Here is a 27,798-nt window from a genome sequence, read left to right on the forward strand (position 1 = left end):
GTAAACACAATTGTCCTCCTGGTGATATTGAAATTTTACAGTTGTAGAGGTTTTGAATACTGTAATAGATCCAGATAAAACTTAAAGGGAGAAGAGCTTCCTCATCTACTTTCTAGGCAAGGGATGTCCATGGAATGGATCAGAGTAATTTGAATATTCATTTCTTTATAACTTTTTGTTGCAGAATGATCTGATAGATAGGGTGAGCAGCAGTTGGTGAATGTTTGCTGGTGAAGCTGTAGTGTACAGGAAAGTACAGTCTTCAGGTGACTGATACAGGAGTGAAGGATAACTTAGAAATAATTTGGTGTGATGAATGGCAGATTGCTCTGAATGTAGAAAAAACATGAGTTAACACAGTGGGGAAAAAAATCGTGTAATGTTTGAACATCGTATTAGTGGTATTTTGGTTGAAGCATTCACTTCTATTAAATATCTGGAGATAATGTTACAAAGCGATATGAAATTGAACAAGCACATATGGACAATAATAGGGTAGGAAGATTTTTCTGTTTAGAAAAAGTGACAAAAAGCAGATTTCAGAGTACCTGTTGGCTCAACACAAAAGTTCTGTCTCAAGTACAGATAGTGTTGAGGATCAGTGGACAAAGTTCAAAACCGTCGTACATAATGCGTTAGATGAGTATGTGCCAAGCAAGATCGTAAGAGATGCAAAAGAGCCACCGTGGTACAACAACCGAGTTAGAAAACTGCTGCGGAAGCAAAGGGAACTTCACAGCAAACATAAACATAGCCAAAGCCTTGCAGACAAACAAAAATTACGTGAAGCGAAATGTAGTGTGAGGAGGGCTATGCGAGAGGCGTTCAATGAATTCGAAAGTAAAGTTCTATGTACTGACTTGGCAGAAAATCCTAAGAAATTTTGGTCTTATGTCAAAGCGGTAGGTGGGTCAAAACAAAATGTCCAGACACTCTGTGACCAAAATGGTACTGAAACAGAGGATGACAGACTAAAGGCCGAAATACTAAATGTCTTTTTCCAAAGTTGTTTCACAGAGGAAGATTGCATTGTAGTTCCTTCTCTAGATTGTTAGTACCATAAATTATCTGGGAGTACGCATTAGGAGTGATTTAAAATGGAATGATCATATAATGTTGATCATCGGTAAAGCAGATGCCAGACTGAGATTCATTGGAAGAATCCTAAGGAAATGCAATCCGAAAACAAAGGAAGTAGGTTACAGTACGCTTGTTCGCCCACTGCTTGAATACTGCTCAGCAGTGTGGGATCCGTACCAGATAGGGTTGATAGAAGATATAGAGAAGTTCCAACGGAGAGTAGTGCGCTTCGTTACAGGATCATTTAGTAATCGCGAAAGCGTTACGGAGATGATAGATAAACTCCAGTGGAAGACTCTGCAGGAGAGACGCTCAGTAGCTCGGTACGGGCTTTTGTCAAAGTTTCGAGAACATACCTTCACCGAAGAGTCAAGCAGTATATTGCTCCCTCCTACGTATATCTCGCGAAGAGACCATGAGGATAAAATCAGAGAGATTAGAGCCCACACAGAGGCATACCGACAATCCTTCTTTCCACGAACAATACGAGACTGGAATAGAAGGGAGAACCGATAGAGGTACTCAAGGTACCCTCCGCCACACACCGTCAGGTGGCTTGCGGAGTATGGATGTAGATGTAGATGTAAACTTTGCTTTATTGTGACAGTTTTTGGAAACTAGCTTATCTACAAAGGAGACCATGTATAGAACACTCGTGCAACCCATTGTTGAGCATTGCTAGAGCATCTGGGATTCCCACCAGGTCGGATTAAAGGTTGGCATCGGAGTGGTTCAGAAGGGTGCTGCCAGATTTGTCAGCGAAATGTGCTAAATACAGATACTTCGTGAACTCGAAGGGGATTCGCTGGGGAAAAGACAATGTTCTTTTCACTGTTGACAAAGCTTAGAGAACAGGCATTTACAGCTGGCTGCAGAATGATTCTAGTGCCACAAGTATACAATTTGTGTAAGGACTGGAAAGGCAAGGTGAGTGAAAGTAGGGCTCATTTCGAGGCATATAGACATGTTTTCCCAGACTTCATTTGCGTATGGAATGGAAATGAAACAATTAGTAGTAGTACATGGTAGCCTCAACAACATACAATATGGTGGCTTGCAGAGTATGTTTGTACAAAGGGGAACCCACTCCCCCCCTGCCAAAAAAAGGAATTGTTTTTTAAAGGCTATATATTTTCAAGAACTATCTTATACCATTCAAAATGCTCACCATTACATGTAATACAGGGTGATTCAAAAAGAATACCACAACTTTAGGAATTTAAAACTCTGCAACGACAAAAGGCAGAGCTAAGCACTATCTGTCGGCGAATTAAGGGAGCTATAAAGTTTCATTTAGTTGTACATTTGTTCGCTTGAGGCGCTGTTGACTAGGCGTCAGCGTCAGTTGATGCTAAGATGGCAACCGCTCAACAGAAAGCTTTTTGTGTTATTGAGTGCGGCAGAAGTGAATCAACGACAGTTGTTCAGCGTGCATTTCGAACGAAGTATGGTGTTAAACCTCCTGATAGGTGGTGTATTAAACGTTGGTATAAACAGTTTACAGAGAATGGGTGTTTGTGCAAAGGGAAAAGTTCTGGACGGCCGAGAACGAGTGATGAAAATTTAGCACGCATCCAGCAAGCATTTGTTCGCAGCCCAGGAAAATCGACTCGCAGAGCTAGCAGAGAGCTGCAAATTCCACAATCAACTGTATGGAGATTCCATTTCAGCAGGATGGAGCGCCACCACATTGGCACTTATCTGTCCGTAACTACCTGAACGTCAACTACCCGAGGCGATGGATCGGCCGCCAGGCAGCCCATGACAGAGCACTTCATCACTGGCCTCCAAGAAGCCCTGATCTTACCCCCTGCAATTTTCACTTATGGGGGTATGTTAAGGATATGGTGTTTCGACCACCTCTCCCAGCCACCATTGATGATTTGAAACGAGAAATAACAGCAGCTATCCAAACTGTTACGCCTGATATGCTACAGAGAGTGTGGAACGAGTTGGAGTATCGGGTTGATATTGCTCGAGTGTCTGGAGGGGGCCATATTGAACATCTCTGAACTTGTTTTTGAGTGAAAAAAAACTTTTTAAATACTCTTTGTAATGATGTATAACAGAAGGTTATATTATGTTTCTTTCATTAAATACACATTTTTAAAGATGTGGTATTCTTTTTGAATCACCCTGTACATTTGTCCCACTGGTGCTTTCACTGTTCGAAACATTTTTTGCAGTCATCTTAACATTTTGCCGTCTGCAGGTCTTGTACAAATTTATTCGCTTGGCGTTGGCAGTGCCAATTCGGATTACTTGGCTTGTTGCTGGCATTCTTGACATTATCAGGAAATTATAAATTGTTAAGTTTTACTAATCTCATCGTTACTTCTCATAAGTTCACAACCCTGTTCCCGTACATTCATGAAATTTCAAAGATATACATACGTAAATAAATATAATTTTTTTTGTTTCATATATTTGTTTATTTGCATTGTCTTTGGTATTTAGTATTTCTCTTTTATCTGATATGCAGCAAAACAGTCTCCAAGTTGTAACACAACTCTACAAGACTTGCACATTAAGTTCATTGTTCTCCCGTTTTTGATTTGGAACATACATGGCAGTTTCTTCATTTTCATTTATTTGTTTCAGAAATAAGTATTAGTTGGTGTTATTGGTGACCAGAAAGTCTGTCATCTGGATTGTGATGAGATGTATGTGATGTAGTGGCAACCTGCAAGTTTTGCTCAGAAGCAGGTACATGGTTGTTCATCCATGAACCACACACGTTCAGTAAAAAATCGTGAAACCGGAGACTCTTGTGTTATATATTGAAATATTGACATGTACGGAATGCATTAAATAATGCACAATTACAGAGGTACATGCAAACCTTTTTTGACCATTTATAGTTTTTCTGTATATAGGGTAATAAATCAAATATTGGTCTGCCCGATCCATTCCTTTCGTGTATTTGTTGTAGTCTAATACACTTTCAGGTTTTTTTAAATTGTGTATTTGGTTTTTCTACATTTTCTTTGAGTGTCAGTCAAAGTGGCATTGTGTATTGTACAGATCATTTGTATCATTTTAGTTTTCAAAGCTCTCCGTACCTGTCAGAGTACTTCACCTTTCCATTGATGACAAGCTTCAAACAAATTGACTTTTGTGCACTTTACTTTTTCCGGAAATTCTCTATTTTGCCGTATTGTTCCACAAACTTGAATTTTCTTATCAAGTAACTTCTCTGCAAGTTCTGCACTGTTACAATAATTATTCATTTAGAGGTGATGCCACTTTGCATAAGATGATGTCAATAGTTTCATCACTGTTTTTACTAAAGGCAGAATGAGGAAATGCATCTGAATGAGTATGCCATATTTCGTAATTTTCGACAGATTGTAAACTTAAAATTTAACCATCCATGCCACCGTATCATTCCTTCATCAGTTGAGATGTTTCGACTTGATTAAAAGTTTCTTTACACTTTTTGGAAAAATAATCAATCCAAATTGCAGTTTGAAAAGCCGGTCGGCATTATCCAGTTTATTGTTGTTATCCAAAAAATGCAAAAATGATCATATTTGTCTGAATGGGTTGCAGGACATCGTTTTGCGAAATATCGATGTGTCTATCAATGGATTCATTGACCAACAATCATTGGGTTTTGCTTTTTTTACAACTCCCATAAGAATAGCAAGCCCAAACCGTTTTCTAAGTTCGTGTCCCATAACGTCGACAAATTTGGCATTTTTTTTATCCAGTTTCCTCCTGTTGCAATTTTTACTGTAGTATTTGTTGGTTTCATTGCCAATATATTCAAATATATTGTTCCCAATATATAATTCTACAATATTCTCGATGCTTTGTGTATCTTTGGGAAATATGTTTGGACACATGAGATCCTTCAGATTTATTATTGGTCCTTGGTAAATCAAAGTCTGATCACTGTGCACTGTCTTCTTTGTCTGATTCATCGGAATCAGTTCGCAACTGTAACGTTTGCCGAATTCTTCTTGGACGTATTTCACTATTTTCCGAAGATTCTGCTTTATATATATATATATATATATATATATATATATATATATATATAGACACACACACACACACACACACACACACACACACACACACACACACACACACACACACACATTCATTGTAAATAATTGTATCGTCTCTTTCGTCTGTCATGATGAAAGGGCACAAGTACTTTTAAAAACAAAAAACTTGTTCAGGTGTGTAACTTACGGTTACCTAAACAAAACACCAACAGAATGCAAAAGATACTAAAATGCTGTCACCGGCCACTGCGCGATACTACGCACATGACACCACTGTGTCTCTGGCCGTTGGCACACTATTTTGTGCACAACACCACTGTGGTGTCGCCGGACGACATAGTGTTAACAAAGGGCCGACAGCTCCTCCCTAATGTTTTTCTTGACTTAGTCGGTGTCCTTTCATGCCCCTTTTCATGTCTGAAAATAAGAAAAGTTTCACAGAGCCATGTCAGGTGAGTAAAGTGCATGGGGCAACGGAACTATGCCATTTTTAGTAAAAAACTATCTAACAGAGATTGCGGTATATGCAGGTGTGTTGTTGTTGTGGAAGAACCAGTCTCCTGTCTGACACAAATCGGATCTCTTTTCATGAACACTGTTGCACAGTCTTCCTAAAACTTCTAAATAAAAGGTTTAAGCACAAGCTCTCAAAGTTTTTTGAGTATTTTTGTTGATACAGGTAGGTAATGGATGTCCGAAACTAGGTTTGTTATCAATCGACGTGTCACCATTTTTAAATCGAGCAAATCACTTGTATACTTGAGTTTTTCCCATAGTATCATTTTGGTATGCTGTTTTCAGAATTAAGTTTCAGCAGCATTTTTACTGAGTAGAAACAAAATTTCACAGCTGCACATTGTTCACTTAAACTTGCCATCATAAAAAATGAAATAAGAACAAAACAGTTCTAGCAAAAACGATCTCTGCAGATGAGCAGAACAAGCCAGGTCGACACCACTTGCGGCACTGAACTGGCAATGAGTTGTGCTATATGTGCCTAGCAGCAGAAATGCGTACAACACAAGCTCAGCCCGTGGCATTGTTGTTCTGCTTTTTTAAATTCTTTTAATATCTTCTTATAAGTGTAGAAGTAATAAACTCTAGTAGTTATGTTTTCCTCCTGTTTAAATGTTTCCCATGTTTTGCCGTCTCTACACTTCATTTTTTTTTCTTATCTGTGTCATCGTCATCATCACATCATCATGTTTCCAGTCCCAGGCTGGATATGTTTGGAACATAATCCTTGCCAGTCCTCCCCTCTTTCTCTCTTTCTTTTTTTCCCCATGCAGCATACTCTTCCACACCTTTTAGCCATATACCCTTTGGTCTTCTTCTTGGTAGTTTCCTTTGCATCTCTGTTTCATGTATCTTCTTGAAAATTCCTTGTTTTCCATTCCCTTTAAGTGCCCATAGCATGTTACTATCCTGTTCTGCAAGGGCTTCTCATTCACTATTTTCCTTATTGTCTCATTCCTCATCCTCTCTTTCTTCATTACTCCTATCTTGCTTTCGAGGAACTTCATTTCACATGCCAGAAACCTGCTTACTTCTATTTTTCTCATTACCTGTGTTTCAGAGGCATCTCTGTTTTCCCAGATCATCTCGTCGTCCACGAGCACCATTGCTTTCATCTTGTCTTCTCCAGTTTTTCTGCCAACTTTGCCGTTATTTCATACAAGACCACAGTGAAGAGGAAATGTGACAATGCACTGCCGTGTTTCACTTCAGTTGTTTGCTGGAACCAATCTATCTTTTCATATCCCACTTAGACACAACTCAGATTTCCACAGTACCCTGCTTGTTATCTCTCTTTTCCACTTTTCTCTTTCCTAGTGCTTCTCAGACCTTTCTTCTACAGACTATTAGATGCCTTTCCTACATTGTAAAGGCCATTTCAAGGTCCCCAAATTCATAGCGATACTCCACGAGCTGCCTGCTCCACGAGCTGCCTCACTGCAAATGTGAAGTCAATAGTTGACGTCCCATGACTGAAGCCATACTGCTCTTATCTGAATTTGTTCTCTACACTTTTTCAACTTCTGTCCTCGAGGTTCTTTTTGTATACTTTTGCACAGTGTGGTAGCAGTGTGACTTCCTTGTAGGTTCTACAATCCTTCCATTCTTGAATACAGGGATGATTAGTGCCCTCTTCCAGTCCTAACAACACCTATCCCATCAAACGCAGGGCTACCTGTGAAACCAGTCATGTGATCTACAAGCTAAGCTGCAACCACTGTGCTGCCTTTTATGTAGGCATGACAACCAACAAGCTGTCTGTCAGTATGAACGGCCACCGACAAACTGTGGCCAAAAAACCAGTGGACCACCCTGTAGCTGAACATGCTGCCAAACATGATACCCCTCATCTCAATGACTGCTTCACAGCCTGTGCCATATGAGTCCTTCCCACCAACACCAGCTTTTCTGAATTGCGCAAGTGGGAACTTTCCCTGCAGTACATCCTACGTTCCCATAACCCTTGTGGCCTCAACCTTCGTTAGTCACTGTCCTCACCCATCCAGCCCTCTCCCTGTTCCCATTCCAGCACTACACAGCAGTCACTTCCCTCCCTGTTGCTCCTGCACCACCTACTTCAGGAACAACACCCCCCTCCCCAACCTCCGGGGATGTCCGACCCCACTTCAAAGCCGGAGAAGCGTTCAAATTCTTTTGCTGCTCTTACTAGGAAGGAGTCCCTTGGGTCACTCCCTTCCCAGGTTTCTGCTAGTGGGAAAGAGCTCTGTGACTGCGGGTCAGGTGAAGATTCTGGCATCCGCTGAGGATCTAGATCTTGTCGGACCCTCAGACAAAATGGATATGGACTGCTCAGGCAAAAAGTCGGTGGCAGCAGGTGACCCTGAGACGTAAACTGCCTCATGTCGTGTTTCATACCTTCCCAGTCTCACGATGATGTCATCCTCAAGTGGAATTGTGGCAGTTTTTTCCACTATATGGCTGAGCTACGGCATCTGTTAACACTTTCGCTGTGGCATCGGTGCAGGTGCGCAACTCTCCAGTGCGGCCGGGCAACGTGACAGTGTGGGCCGGTAACGTTATGAAACGGCAGGTACCGCTCGGAGCCGACGCTCCAAAGCACACCTGAGCTACAGTCTGACGTCAAGACCTTGTAAGATCTGTAAAATCATGTTCTATACTGACTTAATGATGACACCTTAGATGCATTACTTGAAATAAGCTTAGACTGTATTGTGGTCATGTTTTAAAGTCTGTTTGCTGTTTGACACCAATAGGGGTCACAGGTGTCATTCAAATGTTCGTGATTTGTTGATAATGTAACAAAAAATACAATTCAAACAAGCAACAAATCCACTGCATTCAGGAAAAATTTGGATTCCAAAATGCAAATTCTTGAGAAGGAAAAAAAGGAAAAAGGAAACTGGATTCATTTTAAATTATATTTACTTCAAATCCGCGTTTTTAAGATTGACTCTGATAGAGGTCGTCAATTTAGTAGCATGTTTGCTCCTGGTATGAGAGAATTAGCAATCTACATTTATCATAGATGCCCAGGGGAGGCCCGGACGTGTAGAAATTAGTAAGTGAAACACACCCTACGTTGAGCATGTACATCTTAATGCCATATTTACTACGTTTGCTTTTTATGTATTGTGTAAATGACAATCTTCCCCTCCAAAAACTCATTGACTCATCTATTGATAAATCACGTGTTAAAATAATCCAATATAGGTCGTATCTTATACAAACGATCGTCTGGTTTCGGGTTTCCTGGAAGTGGATTTTTTGCAAAATGCAGAGAGCGTAATATGATCAATTACCGGTCTCTGCTTATACTCATTGGTACTCCTCTATTCTCAAACAGCGGTTCTTTCTTCTAGTAGTTTTGTAATCGCGGATATTTAACGTTACCCATATGTAACGAAACACCCAGAAAAGTTAGTAATTCGCCTATACTTAGAGGGTTCCATTTACAGATCGTAGATACCTCTTTTGTATTTTCGCTCAGCAATATGTTAAGTGCGTTATCGTTCGTTTCGTCAACTACAAGTTGCAACAATTCATCTGTTACCAATAATCTCAAGAAATCCGTAGGAGAATTGCTAGCAGGATGAATCTGCAAACCTTCTTCCTTCGTAAATGGATGATACTGCGTATTATGTGGCTCTTTATGCCAGGACTCACCTGGATTATCTCCGTGTGACAGGTCGGGCTCTTTTTCGTCGTAGATTTCCACACAATCGCCGTGATCCGTATATCATCAGATTTGAAACTGTCACGAAACAGATTCGAAAGCTGTGCTTCCACGCTATCATCACTCTGCAATTTCTTTTGCTGCCCTGAAATGACAAACTCCGTGGTATGCCTCGTCCTCACTACACAGAAAATCACTGTCGTCTAGTACACTAAGTAACTGTTCCTCTGTCAATTTAACACTTTTTATGCTCCTTTTCACATTGGAAGGTCCAGGTATCGGTTCATTAGCCGCCATCATGAACAATATACATTCGATAACTGACCACACAAAACAAAAGTTTACACGCTTAGGTGCTAGCTTAGACACTGCAACTAGACTGAGTAATCCGACAGTGAGCGCGGACGCCGCACTGGCTCTTGGCTTGTTGTGACGCTAATAAGCGTCAGCCGCAGTGAAAGTGTTAAGCTTTACACCTGCTTTCTGCATTGCCCTGGAGGAAACTTGGTTCCCGGCAATGCAGACCCCTGCCCTCTGTGGCTATAAGGGATACTACAGGAACCATAGCGACTGTAATAGAGTGTCAGGTGGAGTTTGTGTTTATGTCCTAAACTCAGTCTGTAGTGAACCTGTGCCCCTTCCAACCCCTCTTGAAGCTGTGGCTGTCAGAATAAGAACAACGCAGGAAATAACTGTCTGCAATGTATATCTGGGCAGGTGTCTGTGGGCTTGACACCAGGGCAGTGACAGGAAGATGGGGAAGTGTACCATACCCCAACAGATGTTCCCGGTGTTGATGTAAATGGCGTATTATCTACCGATGGTATCATATCCCTGAATGTATTAACTGCACTGATGGATCAACTCCCTAAACCTTTGCTACTTTTGGGAGATTTTCATGCCCATCTATCCACTGGAGAGTACATGACGACCTGTGTGGTAGTGACCACTTCCCCACCTTCTTGTCACTGCCCTGGTGTCAAGCCCACAGACACCTGTCCAGATGGGCCTTAAACAAAGCAGACTGGGAACCTGTCACCTCTGCTGTCACCATTGAATCTCCCCCACATGGGAACATCGATGTGATACTTGAGCAGGTGACTACAACAATTGTTTCTGTGGCAGAAAACACGATCACTCACTCTTTAGGGTGCCCCCGGCGAAAGACAGTCCCTTGGTGGTCGCCAGAAGTCGCTGAAGCTATTAAGGAGCATCAGTAAGCTCTACAGCGGCATAAGCGGCACCCTTCCCTGGAGCACTTAATAGCTTTTAAACGGCTCCGTGCTCACGTTCGCCAACTTATCAAACGAAGGAAGCAGGAGTGTTGGGTGAGATATGTCCCAAGCATTGGGTGCCATACATCACCTTCCCAAGTCTGGCCAAAGATCAAACGTGTTTTCATGTACCAGACCCCAACAGATGTTCCCGGTGTTGATGTAAATGGCGTATTATCTACCGACACAAACGCGATTGCCGGGCACTTTGCTGGGCGCTTTGCTGGAGCCTCTGCATCGGAGAATTACCCCCCAGCCATTTTCACTCTCAAACGGTGGCTGGAAGGGAAAGTCCTCTCGTTCACTATGCGCCACCGTGAATCCTGTAACGCCCCATTTGCAGAGTGGGTGCTCCTCAGTGACCTTGCACATTGCCCTGACATGGCTCCTGGACCAGTTTGGATCCACAGTCATAAGATTAAACATCTCTCATCTGACTACAAGCGACATCTCCTCACCATCTTCAACCAGATCTGGTGTGGTGGTATCTCTCCATCGCAATGGCAGGAGAGCACCATTATTCCGGTGCTCAAACTCGTTAAAAACCTGCTTGATGTGGGTCGCTGTTGGCCCGTCAGCCTCACCAACGTTCTTTGTAAGGTGCTGGAACATATGGTGTGTCGGCGGTTGGGTTGGGTCCTGGAGTAAAGTGGCCTACTGGCTCCATGTCAGTGCGGCTTCCACCAGGGTTGCTCTACCACTGATAATCTTGTGTCCCTAGAGTCTGCCATCTGAACAGCCTTTTCCAGACACCAACACCTGATTGCCGCCTTTTTTTATTTACGAAAAGCATACGACATGACCTGGCGACATCATATCCTTGCCACATAATACGAGTGGGGTCTTGAGGCCCACACCCGATTTTTATCCAGAATTTCCTATTGCTTCATACTTTCTATGTCCAAGTTGATGCCTCCCATAGTTCCCCCCCCCCCCCCCCCCCCCCCCCCCATATCCAGGAGAATGGGGTCCCACAGGGCTCTGTATTGAGTGTATCTCTGTTTTTAGTGGCCATTAATGGTCTAGCAACAGCTGTAGGGCTGTTTGTCTCACCTTCTCTGTATGCAGATGACTTCTGCATTTTGTATTGCTCCACCAGTACTGGTGTTGCTGAGCAGCACCTACAGGGACCGATCCACAAGGCGCAATAATGGGCTCTAGCCCACAGTTTCCAGTTTTCGGCCACAAAGTCATGTGTTATGTACTTCTGTTGGTGCCATACCATTCATCTGGGACCAGAACTTTACCTTAATGATAATCCAATCACTGTAGTGGAGACATATCAATTCTTAGGACTGGTTTTTGATGCTCGGTTGACTTGGCTTCCTCGCCTTTGTCAGCTTAAGCGGAAGTGCTGGCAGCACCTCAATACCCTCTGCTGCCTGAGTAACACAAAGAGCAACACCAGCTGGGATGCAGATCGCTCTACACTGCTGCAGCTCTACAGAGCCCTTGTTCAATCCCGCCTTGACTATGGGAGTCTGGTTTATGGTTCAGTGGTGCCATCAGCGTTGCGTTAACTCGACCCAGTGTACCAATGTGGCGTTCGCCTAGCGACAGTAGCTTTTAGGAAGAGTCCGGTGACCAGCGCCCTTCTGGAAGCTGGAGTGCCTCCATTGATGGTTAGGCATGCACAACTACTGTTGGCCAATTACGTAGCACACGTTCATAGTCCTCCTGCACATCCGAATCACCGTCTCCTTTTCCCTCCCACAGCAGTTCGTCTCCCGTATCGGCGGCCCAGATCAGGTTTTCCAATTGCAGTTCATGTCCGATCCCTTCTTTCTGAACTGGAGTCCTTGCCTTTATCACCTATACTTGAGGTCCATTCACGTACACCTCTACGGTGTACACCTAGGGTGCAGCTTCGCCTGGACCTTCCACATGGCCCTAAGAACTCAGTTAACCCCGTGGCTCTCCTCTTCTACTTCGTCTCAATTCTTGACAAGTACTGAGGCCGCAAAGTGGTTTACACCAATGGCTCGATGGCTGATGGTCACGTCGGCTTTGCGTATGTCCATTGAGGACATATTGAGCAGCTTTCGTTGCCCAATGGCTGCAGTGTTTTCACTGCCGAGCCGGTGGCTATATCTCGTGCTCTTGAGCACATCCGTTCATGCCCTGGGGAGGTGTTCCTTCTGTGTACAGACTCCTTGAGCAGCCTACAAGCTATCGACAAGCACTACCCTCGTCATCCTTTGGTAGCGACCATACAGGAGTCCATCCATGCCCTGGAAGGATCCAGTCATTTAGTGGTGTTTGTCTGGACCCCAGGTCACGTTGGAATCCCAGGCAATGGACTTGCCGACAGGCTGGCGATACGGGCTATGTGGAAACCGGTTATGGAGATCAGCTTCTCTGCAACTGTACTTGATTTCAGTACTACGCTGCAAGGTTTTGTGGCTTTGGGAGACGAAATGGCATAACCTCAGCATGCACAACTAACTGCGTGCCATTAAGGAGACTACGAATGTGTGGTTGTCCTCCATGCGGGCCTCTGGCAGGGTCTCTGTGGTTCTCTGCCGACCCTCTGCACTGTGACGACCCACCTTTCAACCAACCAACCAATGCAAGCCAAACGTGGGGCTAATCCTTAGAGTACTATTTGTAAAACTGAATTGGGATTCCATTGGACCTGGTGGCTTATTGGTTTTCAACTCTTTCAGTTGTTTTGCTACTTCAGGGATGCTTATTACTATGTCATCCATACGGAAGCCTGTTCAGTAGTCAAACACTGGTATGTCTGTGTGATTCTCCTGTATGAATAATTTCTTAAATGGGAAATTTGAAACTTCATCTTAACTTTGCTATTTTTTATTGACACAGCAGACTGGTCAATAAGCGACTGGACTTGGGTACCAATTTTATGTAGGACCAGAATTTTCTCCGAATCTTGGGCAGATCTTTTGTTAAGGTATAACAGTGGTGGTCGTTTGTGTACAGATCTTCTCAGAGGCGCACAAATCTCTACTAACCTTTTTCTTTAATCATTTGTTTATTTTCTTTGGAGCGGAGAGTAAAACAGCCTTTGCTTCCTTAGCATTTTTCTTACTTCTGTTATACCATGGTGGGTCTTTTACATCCTTAATCCACTAACTAGACACACTGTTGTTCCAGCCACAATTTACAAACTGTTTAAACTTCGCCCATAATTCCTCTATGTCCGTGTTACTGCAACTAAGTGATGCCGGTTCGTTATCTAAGTGAGATCCTACCTACTGCTATCTGCTCTTTCTAGCAGAAACACTCTCCTTTCATTCTTGAGTGATTTATTAGCTTTGGTCACTATAGTCCCTATGACGGCATCATGATCACTCTCTAGACCAACACTGTCAGTAAAGTCTTACCTGTTTGTAACTACCGGGCCTAAGATATTTCCATTGCATCTGGGGTGCCAAACTAGCTGCCAAAGACATGCTTTCGGAAAATATGATCAAAAGTACTTCTCAAAACTGTCTGTACTCGCCACCTCCCCCCCCCCCCCCCCCCCCCCCTTGCTTTTTACTGTAGTGAATCCGTAGACATCCCATTCTATACTTTGTAAGTTAAAGTTGCCTCCAACTAATACTGCGTACCTGGGTGTTTCCTCTCTATTAACCATAGATTGACTTTGTTTGAATGATTCTAGAACTGTCACAGCCCAGTAAAAACATTCAGTAATTAAGTTGATTTCAAATAGACCTGTTATGCATGTCCAGGTAACTTCTAAGTCAAGCTCACAATTGACGTTGGAGGCAATTGTTTTGCCAGCTGCAATGAACACCCCTGTCATATGATGTCTAATCTCTTCCCGATATATGTTTCATGACTTACTATCTATCTGAGAGCTTTCTACCTCAGGTTCCAGGCAGCTCTCAGTCCCAATATTAATTTGAGCATGAGAACTTTCCTGGAGTGCAGTAAATTAAGGAACTTTGTTGGGCTAAAAAAGCCCCATGTGCACTTCCCAAGTATTCTGCCAACCAAGGAGCTGCTTCTTTTGTGTAGTGTACCTGTAACGAATCATGAAGAGTTCAAAAAGTCTCCATATGATAACACAGGTCCTGAGATCTACAATCAGTGCTGCTTCAGATTCGACAAAGCCTTTGGTTGAGACCCTCCATATTGCAAGCTGTGCTCACACCCCACGTGTGAAGCCAGTAGGTATCACCACTTCCTCCAGCTGCCTGTATGAACTGAGGATGGCCTCAGAACCCATGAGACAGGTGTCGTTGGTGCCGACGTAAGCCACAGCTCACAGATGACTACACCCTGCATGCTAGATAGCATCAGGCAAGGCCCACTTTCACATCTCAGATGAAGCACCTTGGCAGACATATCAAGTGCAGTCTGACTTTCTTTTCAGCCCTGAAAGCTGTCTTCCCAAGGGGCTCCACAATGTGCCTAATGTTGGAGCTTCCAAAAACTAACATACCATAGTCCTTTCTTCAAACCACAGTCTGAAGGCCTTGTTCTTCCTTCTCATTACCTCCTTGACACTTTCATTGCAGCATGATATCTCCTTCCACCATTTTCTGCTACCCATTCATCTTCTCCTGTTTTTGGTTCCCCATTTGGTAATCTTTCCTTTATAATCTTCCCAAACATTTCTGCTCCGATTCCTGCTTTACTACGTTACCTAGTAGATAGTGTCGGAAGTTCCATGCGGCTTTTCGCGGATGATGCTGTAGTATACAGAGAAGTTGCAGCATTAGAAAATTGTAGCGAAATGCAGGAAGATCTGCAGCGGATAGGCACTTGGTGCAGGGAGTGGCAACTGACCCTTAACATAGACAAATGTAATCTATTGCGAATACATAGAAAGGAGGATCCTTTATTGTATGATTATATGATAGCGGAACAAACACTGGTAGCAGTTACTTCTGTAAAATATCTGGGAGTATGCGTGCGGAACGATTTGAAGTGGAATGATCATATAAAATTAATTGTTGGTAAGGCGGGTACCAGGTTGAGATTCATTGGGAGAGTGCTTAGAAAATGTAGTCCATCAACAAAGGAGGTGGCTTACAAAACACTAGTTCGACCTATACTTGAGTATTGCTCATCAGTGTGGGATCCGTACCAGATCGGTCTGACGGAGGAGATAGAGAAGATCCAAAGAAGAGCGGCGCGTTTCGTCACAGGGTTATTTGGTATCCGTGATAGCGTTACGGAGATGTTTAATAAACTCAAGTGGCAGACTCTGCAAGAGAGGCGCTCTGCATCGCGGTGTAGCTTGCTCGCCAGGTTTCGAGAGGGTGCATTTCTGGATGAGGTATCGAATATATTGCTTCCCCCTACTTATACCTCCCGAGGAGATCACGAATGTAAAATTAGAGAGATTAGAGTGCGCATGGAGGCTTTCAGACAGTCGTTCTTTCCGCGAAGCATATGCGACTGGAACAGGAAAGGGAGGTAATGACAGTGGCACGTAAAGTGCCCTCCGCCACACACCGTTGGGTGGCTTGCGGAGTATCGATGTAGATGTAGATGTACTTTGTTTTTCTCTTTCTTTTGAAACCAGGAATTACCTATCACTAAACCATTTCTCTTGCAGAATTTGGGCAATCTTTCTTTCTTCTTTTCCAGTTACTCATCCTTCTGTTCCCAGTACATTTTCATACCCTTGTTTTTCTTTCCCTATGTGTGCTTTTAAGTGGGCTGTGCATCTCAAGGGGAGGACGACTTTGAGGATGAACTAAAAAAGCAATTGAATGGCTGCAGGACTATTATCCTTTGACCATTCCATTGTTAATGCAGTTCTTCTTCAGTCTTCTTCCTATGAGATATCTCACTTAAGGGGCATACACTTAAACCACCTTCATACTTCTTCCCTTTGCCATTATTCTGATCTTTATTATCCTGTTGCTTAATCTCTACACCTCTTCTTTTGGTGCATCCCCCACAACTGCTCCCACTCCCTTTTGTCTTTCTTCTTCATTTCCATTTCAGTACAATCTGTAAACTGTCCTCGTTCCCTGCTGCCTTCTTCTTTTCATCTTATCTCCCATGTCTAACATATCCAGCTTCTTCTTCACATCATATCCACTACCTCCTCTTCCTTTCCTGTCAGCACTGCAATGTTCAGTGTTCCAATTTGTAGTCCATTTGTATTGCTGGATAGTTGTCTTTTATAACCATCCTTTCTGAAGCTAAGTCACTTGTTGAAGGCTGCTTGTTGATATACTGTTGGCTATCTAGCACTATCACAGCTTCACGAGAGCCTTGTTAGTTGCTAATTTTTGGAGTGTCTGCAGGGCCTTCACAGCTACTGTATTGGCTCCAGTGCACTTGAAGCCCTCACTGTATACTTCACCCTTGTAGGCCTTCACATATTTTGCAGCATTGTCTTCCTCTCGTAACTTGGATGGGGGGTTGGTCTTCTGAGAGGCTTGTTACTTGGAGAAATGATTTTCTGACTTAGCTAGAAAATGCCATGCAGCTATTCTGGTTGAGATTACACAGGTGCCTAATTTTTACTGACTGAGATCATTGATGCTTCTTGCAAAGTTTCCTACAGTTCATCTCTTTGTTAATTAATTTTATTGTCTGTTCGGAGACGAATGCAGTATTCCCTGTTGAAATGCTTAGTGTTCCCTGGCCACTTTCTGTGCCACTTTGAGACATTGAGATACTGTTTGTCTGAATTCCCTGTATAATTTAGACAGGAATTACTGAAGCTTTGTGGCTCATAGTCACATCAGAAGTATTCAGTATATGTAACACTTGTCTCAGAATTGTAATTGTGCCTTCTTGCATTCCTATTCACCCTTATATTTAATTTTTTCAGATTATGATGTCAAATGTCGAGTCATATGTCAGCTACATCTGTAAGTAATTATCACCCCTAACCCACTAGATGCTGCAGACCTGTGTGTAAGCTACATGTGGTGTTCAACAATAGAATGTTATTACTTTATCGGTTACCTGCTATGAAAACACCCGAGTGACCCCTCTCATCCTTTACTGAGTAGTCCTGCAGGGCCATTGGTAGTGACTCCTGTTACTTGAACTTTGTTGTTTGCAAGATAAAATACAAAATCTATAGAAATTATTTATTTTTAGTTACTATGTTGGAAAGTGCACAGAAATGTAGCAGCTGCTCTCCTGACTCAGAATTATACCTTGATCAGGAGCTTTGATGTGATAGGGCTACAAACCAGAGAGGAGTGTCAAAAGTTACTACTCTGGGAAAGTTTATGAAGTCACTTGGTTTAGGTGTCCAGTATGTAATGGTGTTTTTGGGCACTATTAGTCACAATGTGCTGTACGGTGAATTAGATATACTGGCAATCTGTGATATCACTAGTATACACCAGCATTCATTGTGAATCACATAACAACATTTTCCCTCCATTAATGCTGAACCTGCTGCAGGAGACATCTATAACATCATTTAAGATTTTTTCCTTAGACTGCAGTAAAATGAGTACTTGCTCCATGAGGACACATTAAGTATTCTACATATTACAGTTAATGAATGAGGTAATGATACAGCATTTCAGTTGTTACTGAATGAGGCTGCTTCAGCCTTCTTTGAATCTTTGTGGAACACTGTGTGATGGTCCCACTGGTTATCATAATATAGAGTGGTACTGTAAAGTGTGCTTTACAGCTAAGATTTCTTACTATCATTTGCTCACCTTGTTATTTCTTCACACTCACTGATATCTGTCAGACTTCATTTCTTAGTTAAGAGTACAGTCCAGTATAGAGATTCTCAAAATAAATAAGATGCTTCTCAGAAACAATGTGTTGTACATCGTTCTCTGATTTACAATGACCATGCATAACAAAGTTTGCTCATTAATCAGAACATCACACAAATACATTAATATGGACTGTGTCCAAAATTTCCTGTCCAAGCTGACAGATTCCAATTGAATAGCAACAGATAACAGCTTCTCTTGTGTTCCCATGATGATGTCGAGGCAGGACTGGATACAGGGAATAAGCTGCCCAACAAGCAGGTATTGTGAATGTAGTAAGATTGCTATTGTCATCCTGACTTGCAGATATGCTGCGTCCATCCATTCCAGGATAAGTGTACGTAAAGAAAACAAGCTTCTGAACAGCAGGCTATACCAATTCATTAGTTAAATAAACTTTTTATGGCAGTGAACATTGTTAGTCGGTTTGGTAGATACTTGTACATCTCATCAATTCACCAAGGTGATTATTTACACTACATGTGATAATGATGCTTCATTCTGTTACAATGCGGAATTTGAAGTGCCCTATTTTTCTATTCATCTTCCAGCATAACTTTTCTGTAGATATTCTTAAAGACCAGGGTGTCTTTGTGTGTGAACAATTCTTGGAATTGCACCAGTATGTTTTGTGTGCGTAAGTGCATTTAATTGTCCCTGGGTGACCTGCAGAGTCTAAAAATTGTGTCCAAAAACTTTCTTATACCTAAGTCATTACATATCTGCAATAGAGTTACAATATTTTAAATTTTTGTTTAATTTACCACCTTTCTTTATTTTATGTCACTGGTTAATCAACCTCGCTCAGGTGGTGTGGTTCACATGCTGGTAAGATACGGATAACCGAACTATGAGTGACAATATATTTGATTGGCACCATCAACTGGGGTTACTTTACACACTTCACACAAAGTCGTCAGGCGCCACACATGGTCAGTTTTGGAAGTTCTGAGTAAAATGGCTGCTCAGTAAGACATAGTGAACTTTATTGGCGATTGCGTTGTTCGTACATCGTCCTGCTTGATGATAAATGCATTTAACTGGATGTGAGTATCTTTGTGTTTTATATTCCCTAAAAGCTTTCATTGCTATGTCATAGTTATGTTCTAATTGTTATTCTTGTTTGTATGAAATGTGCTTCAATAAGGCCTGAAGAGTTGGGAACTGTAGACAAAAGTTGTTTCTTGTTGAGGCATGTTACTAGTGAGCTGAAAACAACCGAAGATGTATGACTCAGTGCTTCATGAGGTAGCTTTACACAGGTCATTAGATACCAAAAAGCAAAAAAGAAGAAAACAAAGAACTTTATAGGACAAGTAGACAGTGATGTCTTGTGATGAGACTAGTTCCTGAAGATGATGCAGGACTCAACATACACATTTGTGTGGCCTGATGTTGAAGATGTCTCTGAAACCAATTAACAGGGCACTGTGATCCTATGTAAAGCACGTATAGTATTATGAAGAGGTTTTCTGTAGTTCAAAGAACACCTGTGATCATTTATGTAAATATTGAGTCTTTATTAATGTGAAATTAGGTTTATGGTGTCGCACACTGCTATAGAAGTGCTGAAAAAGTGAAGAGCGAGAGAGCTATTCTCCATACACGACATAAACATTGTTTTCCAGTTTACTTCCTAAAAACTTGAAATTTGTTCTTATACTGTTTTCAGACAAGCCAATACAGCTATGAAAAGTGTCATGCCACTTCAGAGTTCTATTTCCTTTCCATTTAAAATTTATAGATTAAAGACGTGATATAAACATGATTTTCATTCATTTTGAGGTTAGAATTGTCCTTAAGAACCCTGATGGAATACAAACCTGTTTCTATTATTTATATAACTAATCACACTTGATTAAATCAAGAAAAACACAGTGTGTGTAAAGTAAGTCCAGTGGCTGTGTATCATTGACAAGTCCAGTGGCTGTGTATCATTGACAAGTCCAGTGGCTGTGTATCATTGAAGAGGCCACACAAACGTAGTGGTTGTGGAAAAGGGACAGTAGTGTTTTCAGTAGTTGCAGTGTGGATTGTAACATAAGCCAACATAGTCATACATGTTGGTACTGTGAATGACTGAAAGCAAAGAGAAACTACAGCCGTCACATTTACCAAGGGTGTGCAGCTATAGTGCATGGCTTAATGATGATGCCATCCTCCTCTGAAAATATTCTGGAGTTACAGTAGTCTGCATGGTTCTACTTGGGATGTTATTGGGAGAAACAAAATTTACTTTCTGTGGGTTAATGCATGGAGACTTAATTCCTTAAATGGTTAGATAGGCTAGATGATTTAGAGAGGTGGATAGGTTGAAGTTATGTGCACTGGAATTAATTGAAGTCTAGTGGCAGGAAGAACAGTACTACCAGTGGGCTGAAAAGTGTGTTATCAACACATGTCATTGGGGTAATGTTGTAGATCTAACCATTAATAAAGAAATAGGAATGATAGTATGAATAGCATAATAAATGTCTAATCATAACAAAGATGCATGAAGTCAACACTGACCACAGTAGTACAAGATTAAATGCTGTCTAGCTCCACAAATAATGAAGAGATGGAAAGACTGTTTGATGAGGTAAAAGAAACTAATCAGTTAAGTGAGATGAAAATGTAATTGCAATGAGGGACTGAAATTCGTTAGTAGGCAGCAGGTGAGAAGAAAAAGAACAACATGGACTGGGAGAGGGGAGTGAATGGGGAAGCCATCTGGTAGAATTTAGCACAGAACACAACTTAATTAGTGCTAATACATGAAATAAGGGTCATGCAAGAAGGTTGTGTACGTTAACACACTTAAGGACACTGGAAGGTTTCAGATAGATTATACGCTGAAGAGCCAAAGAAACTGGTACACCTGCCTAATATCGTGTAGGGCCTCTGCAAGAATGCAGAAGTGCCACAACACGACGTGGCATGAACTTGGACTAATGTCTGAAGTAGTGCTGGAGGAATTGACACCAAGAATTATGCAGGGCTGTTCATAATTCCGTAAGAATACGAGGGGATGAAGATCTCTTCTGAGCAGCATGTTGCAAGGCATCCCAGATATGCTCAGTAATGTTAATGTCTGGGGAGTTTGGTGGGCAGGGGAAGCGTTTAAAATAAGAAGTGTGTTCCTAGAACCACTCTGTAGCAGTTCTGGATGTTTGGGGTGTTGCTTTGTCCTGCTGGAATTGCCTCAGTCTATCAGAATGCACAATGGACATGAATGGATGCAGGTCACCAGACAAGATGTTTGTGCACGTCACCTGTCAGTCGTATCTAGACGTATTGGAGGTCCCATATCACTCAACTGCCCCCCCCCCCCCCCCAACCCCCACCCCCACCATTACAGAGCCTCCACCAGCTTGAACAGTCCCCTGCTGACATGCAGGGTCCATGGCTTCATGAGGTTGTGTACATACCAGTACATGTCCATCCGCTCAATTCAATTTGAAATGAGACTCATCCGACGAGTAACACATTTTCAGTCAACAACAGTCCAATGCTGACAGACCTAGGCGAGGCATAAAGCTTTGTGTGGTGCAGTCATCAAGGATATACGAGTGGGTCTTCGGCTGCGAAAGCCCATATTGATATGTTCAGTTGAATGGTTCACACACTGACTTCTGTTGCATTGAACAATTCTTTTCAGTCGTCATTGGTCCCGTTCTTGCAGGATCTTTTTCTGGCTGCAACAATGTTGGGGGTTTGATGTTTTCTGTGTTCCAGATGTTCACAGTACACTTGTGAAATGAACACTTGTTGTCTTATATAGGCATTGCCGACAACAGTGCCGTATTCTGCCTGTTTGTATATCTCTGTATTTGAATTTGCATACCTATACCAGTTTCTTTGGCACTTCAGTGTATCATGGTAAGAATGCGATTTTGAAACCAGATTTTAAAATTGAAAAAATATCCAGGGGCAGACGTGGATTCCATCCATATTTTATGGTTATGAACTGCAGTTTAAAATTGAAGAATTTCCAAAAAGGTAGGATATTAAGATGATGTGATCTTGATAAATTAAGAGAAGTGAATGTTGAGAGTTCCAATGGTAGTGCTAGGCAACAATTGACCGAAACGGGGAAAGGAATACAGTGGAATATGAGTGGATAGCATTTAAAGAGTGGCAGGAAAGAGTCACAAATGCAAAAAGAGAAGACTATTAAAAATCAATGGGAACACACATTGAACTTATTTGACAAAAGGAGAAAATATAAAAATGTAGCAAATGAAATGAGTGAGAGAGAATAGTCGAAAAAAGATTGACAAAGTGCAAAATGTCAGAATAGAAGTGCGACCCTGTAAATGCATGCACGATTACTGAAAAGATAAATACTGCCTGTAGGAAAATTAGAGATTTATGTAGAAAAGAGAATATGAATACGGAGAGTTCAGATTTCTGGAATGCGTGAATATTACAGAACAAAGAGTGTAATATGCTCGGACAAAAACCAAGGAGGAATTGTCCGAATAGAATGGAAAAATTGCAGATGTGAAGTACACATACAGCAAAACAAGAGATTAAGTTTTAGAAAAATTGGATGATGTATTTAAGAGGAATACCTTCACAAATTGAGCAAGTCAACAACGCATTCATCCCCCTGTGGCTCTTACACAAGAAGCTATCTAGCCTGGCATTGATTGATAGAGCTGTTGGATGTCCTCCTGAGGAATCTCTACTTCTACATCTACATACTTTGCAGTCCACCATATTGCATGTGGTGGAGGGTATTCCATACCACTTCTAATCATTTCCTTTTTTGTTACGCTTGCAAAAAGAGCAAAGGAAGAACAACTGTCTACAGTATACAACTCTGTATGAGCCTTAATTTCTCGTATCTTATCTTGGTGGCCGTTACATGTAATGTATGTTGGAGGCAGTAGAATCATTCTGTAGCCAGCTTCAAATGCTGTTTCTCTCAATTTTCTCTGTGCTTTCGAAAAGAATGTCACCTTTCCTCCAGGGTTTCCAATCTGAGTTCCTGAAGCACGTCTGTAACGCTTGGGTATTGTTTTACTGTACTAGTAACAAATCTAACAGTCCAGCTCTGAATTGCTTTGATGTCCTCCTTTAATCAGAGCTGGTATAGACCCAAAATACTCGAGCAGTTCTTAAGAGTTGGTTACACTAGTGTCCTAAATGTGGTGCCCATTACGGGTGAACCACACTTTCCTAAAGTTCTTCCAATAAACTGAAGTCAACCTTTCACCCTTCCCTACCACAATCCTTAAATACTCGTTCTTTTTCATAATTCTTTGCAATATGCCCAATATTTAAACAATGTGATTGTGTCAAGCAGGACATGACTAATGCCGTATCCGAACATAATGAGTTTGTTTTTCCTACTCATCCACTGTAAATTACATTGTCCTACATTTAGAGATAGCTGCCATTCGTCACACCAACTAGAAATTTTGTCCAAGTCATCTTGTATCCACCTACAGTCGCTCAATGCTGATACCTTACTGTTTACAACAGCATAATCAGCAAACAACCACAGATTGCTGCGCACCCTGCCCTGCAAATTGTTTATGTATATAGTGAATAATAGTGGTCCTATCATACTTCCCTCGGGCACTCCTGGCTATACCCTTCTCTCTGATGAACACCTGCTATTGAGGACAACACACTGGGTTCTATAACATAAGAAGTCTTTGTGCATTCACATATTTGTAAACATCTCCCATATGCTCGTACCTACTTTAACAATCTGCAATGGGTCAATGTCAGACACCTTCCATAAATCTAGATCTGTGAGTACATCACATGAGAAAGTGGCAAGCTGAGTTTTGCATGAGCAATGCTTTCTAAAACCATGCTGATAGGTGGACAAAAGATTCTTGGTCTCAAGAAAAATGAGAATGCTTTCAATGATTATGTACCAAACGTATGTTAGCGATATTGGTCTGTAATTTTGTGGGTCCATTTATTTGCCTTTCTTGTATACAGGAGTCACCTGTGCTTTTTTTTTCAGTAGCTTGGGACTTTTGTGCTGGTTGAGATATTCATGATAAATGCAAGCTAGGTAAGGGACCAGTGCTGTAGAGCACTCTTCGTAAAGCGGAATTGGAATTCTGTCAGGACCTGGCGACTTAGACTTATTTGTTTTCAAGTCCTTTTGCCATTTCTCTGTGCCAGAGATATTCTTACTATGTCGTCCATGTGGAAGTTTGTTCGATGGTCAAACAACGGCACATTTGTACGATTCTCTTGCGTGCAAAGTTTCTTAAACGTGAAATTTGAAACTTGCACTTTTGTTTTGCTATCTTCGACTGCCTCACCAGACTGCTCAACCAGTGAATGGATGGAAACATTAGACCCCAGTAATCAATTTTACATAAGACCAGAATTTTCTTGAGTTCTCCACCAGACCTTTTGCTGGTGTATGATGGTGGTGGTAGTTCAGTGCTTCATGTGTGAATCTCTACTAACCTTTGCTTGTCATCATTTGCACATTCTCTTTTGAACCAAGAGTGCAACAGCCTCTGCCTCCTCAGCCTTTTCCAAATCATGTTATTAGACCATGGTGGGTCTTCTCTGTCCTTAATCTGCTTACTAGGTGCATAGTTCTCCAGACCATGGTTTACAATCTGTTTAAACTTTGCACATAATTCCTCTATGTCCATCATAATTTAACTAAGTTATGTCTGTTCACTGTTTGCCAGTTGGTGCCCCTTTTTGCAGAAACACTCTTCTAGCCTTCTTAACTGATTTATTAAGTTCATTATAAAGACATCATCATTGCTTATCACCATTTCTGTACTGACCTTGTTGACAAGGTTCGGCCTATGTATAGCTACAAGGTCTAAGATATTTCCATTGTGTGTGAGCTGACAAACCAGCTGCTCAAGACTGTTTACTGAAAATGTGTTCAAAAGTACTTCACACAATTGTCTGCCTGTTCCCTGCAATGAATCCACAGATATGCCACTCTATAAAGATTAAAGTCACCTCCAACTAGTATTGCATAATCTGGATATTTATGCACTGCTGACTGTAGACTCTTTGAATAACAGTAGAACTTTCACAGTAGTATCAGCTGGCTGGTAAAACATCTCATCTAGACCTGTTATACGTGACCAGATAAGTTCATTGTCACCCTCAACTTTGACCTCAATAGAGAATATTTTTGTCAACTGAAATGAATACTTCCCTCCTATGGCCTCTAATCTGTCTTTTTGATGTATGTTCCATGACTCACTAAATATCTTGGAGATTTCCGCTTGAGGTTTCAGACAGCTCTTGGTCCTGAGAATAATTTGAGCACAAGAACTTTCCTGGAGGGCAGTAAGTGCAGGAACTTTGTTACGAATACTTAGACAATTTACATAGGAAATTTTGACAGTTGAAGTGTCATTACTTTAAATGCCATCTGTCTTCCCTCAGACTACCGCCTAGCATAAAAATTCCTCATGTGCAATCCATGAGTACTCTTTTACCCGAGAAGCTGCTTCCTTGATGTATTGCATCCCTGACGTATCCAGGGGAATTCCACAAAACCAATATCGCAGGTCTAGAAATCTGTAGCCAGTCCTTTGGTTGAAACCCCTCACTTGCCTCCAAACCAAAGGAGTCTGATAACTCTGGGAACGATGCTGCAAATTGCAAGCTCTGCTAGCACCCCATGCATGAGGCCAGCAGATGTCACTTCTGCCAGCTATCTGTTTGAACAAAGGATGGCCTCAGAACCCCTGCAACAGGTGTCTGTGCTACTGATGTGAACTGCAGCTTGCAGACATCTGCACATTGCACACACTGTAGTCACAGGTAAGGCTGCCTCCACATCTCAGATGAGAGCCCCTGGCAGATATACTGAACTTACATTGACTTAACTTTCCAGACCTGAATGACAAATGCCTAAGGGTCTTCATAATGTGCCTAATGTTGGAGCTCCCGGCAACTAGTAAACCTCTTCCTGCTCAGACTGTTGTTTGTTAATATAACATCCTTCTGATTCAGTTGAAACAGGATTATATGTAGTATTCATTAGTTGTCTTACTTAGTGTAAAGATAAATCTGCAGGAAAATAATGTTGTTATCATAACGTGAAGTAAATTAGGTATGTGTGAAAAAGTTTTTCACCTAAGTGCACAAACGAAAATGCGTTGCCATTGTTCTTGTTTTGTTTTTTAGGTTGCTAAGCAGTCCAATAGAATTGGGCTAATCTCTGATTGGGCCAGGTTGGAAAGCAGCACCAATCCACATTGGCATGACAAATTTTTAGAAGCTTTATGTATTATTCAGAATTATAAATTGATTCGGAAGTTGGGATTTTCTCGATCAGATGTTGATCTGAGGTGAGAAATAAAATGGTTTCAGTGCTTTGCTACTAGTTTTTAAGTTCTTTTATTTACAGAGGAAAAAAAGAAGTATATTGGAGAATATTTGAGGATACCGGTTTGATCTTTCATCAAGAGATTGAGAAAGTAGAAAATAAACAAGGTTTAATGGTGAGAGCAATATCACACACAATTTACAGAAAAGGATGTTTTGCGAGAAATTTGAATGGACATTCCATTCTTTTGGAGTGTAAATTTGGTTGATTATTTATAACAAAATGTAATTGTGTGCTGACTTGTACCTTGGACTGTGAAAGGGTTGCAGAATGTGAAATTTTGTAGGAAGTTCTTAACAATATTTGATGTTTAATATTTTTGTTTTAAATAATTTTAAATTTTAATTTTATATGATGATAATTACACAACCATAAAAATTATTTTATTTTAAATGGGTAGCACCTTCTAACTTTCTGATGGTTAATACTTACCTTCACTAAACTACACACAGATGATTGTATTAGGTTCCCTGTGCTAATGTGCTTTATAATAATAAAAGTAATTACTCAGTTCGAGGCACTGAATGGTTGACAGACAACATAAAGCAGATGAAAAATGTTGCTGATCTTTAGGATGAAGTGGTCCTACATACTGTGCACACTTATGCCCCCCCCCCCCCCCGCCCGCCCCCCCTGCCACTACCCTGTCCCACTTCCCCCAATGACACACATTGTTCTGGAACTGCAGCCTCGATTAGACTATTGACTACTCAACACTGACACTATAGAGCGAGTGGTTATACTAGTCCTTCCATTGTGTGTTCCACCTTGGGACTTTCTGGTATCGTAATAATGTCATGTTTGTTTCGAGGGTCAGTGTATTGTGATGCTGTGAAGAAGATGATATAGTATAAATGCCAATCTTGTTTTCAGGAGTCCTCCTGATTTACATGTTCAATGCTTTTGCTAGAGTACTTCAGGCAAATGATAGATAGTTTCTTCAATAAGAGAGAACCAGATTTTTACCTATTTATTGCTTTCCTAGTTGGTGCTCTACATCTCTTACCCTCATTGTCAGTCAAACATTAAACCATCTTTTCTGCTCAGTTTACAGCTTCCTTCTTTCTGTATCATCAGTAAACAGGCCCCTCTTCAGTTTCAACTCTTAGGGGAATATTATGTTAAACTAATGCTTTTAGAGTTAATTTATGAATGAATTGTCACAGTAAAAAAAATCTCTTCTGGTAGTACAGATGAAATGGAATTAAAGTTTTATGTGTATACCTTAACTGAAGTTCTT

At 41.4% G+C, this 27,798-nt stretch overlaps 1 protein-coding gene across 3 annotated transcripts in view; it reads left to right on the forward strand.

Moving 5' to 3' along the window:
- Window positions 1-27,798, forward strand: part of LOC124606272 (caspase-8) — a 130,429-nt gene that overhangs the window by 36,375 nt on the left and 66,256 nt on the right. For all 3 annotated transcript variants that reach the window (XM_047138255.1, XM_047138271.1, XM_047138264.1), the window contains exon 5: window positions 26,357-26,520. In XM_047138255.1, coding sequence (XP_046994211.1) covers window positions 26,357-26,520 — 164 coding nt within the window. The remainder of the gene's footprint in view (window positions 1-26,356; window positions 26,521-27,798) is intronic.

Source organism: Schistocerca americana, chromosome 1 (genome assembly GCF_021461395.2).
Source record: "Schistocerca americana isolate TAMUIC-IGC-003095 chromosome 1, iqSchAmer2.1, whole genome shotgun sequence".
NCBI lineage: Eukaryota > Metazoa > Arthropoda > Insecta > Orthoptera > Acrididae > Schistocerca > Schistocerca americana.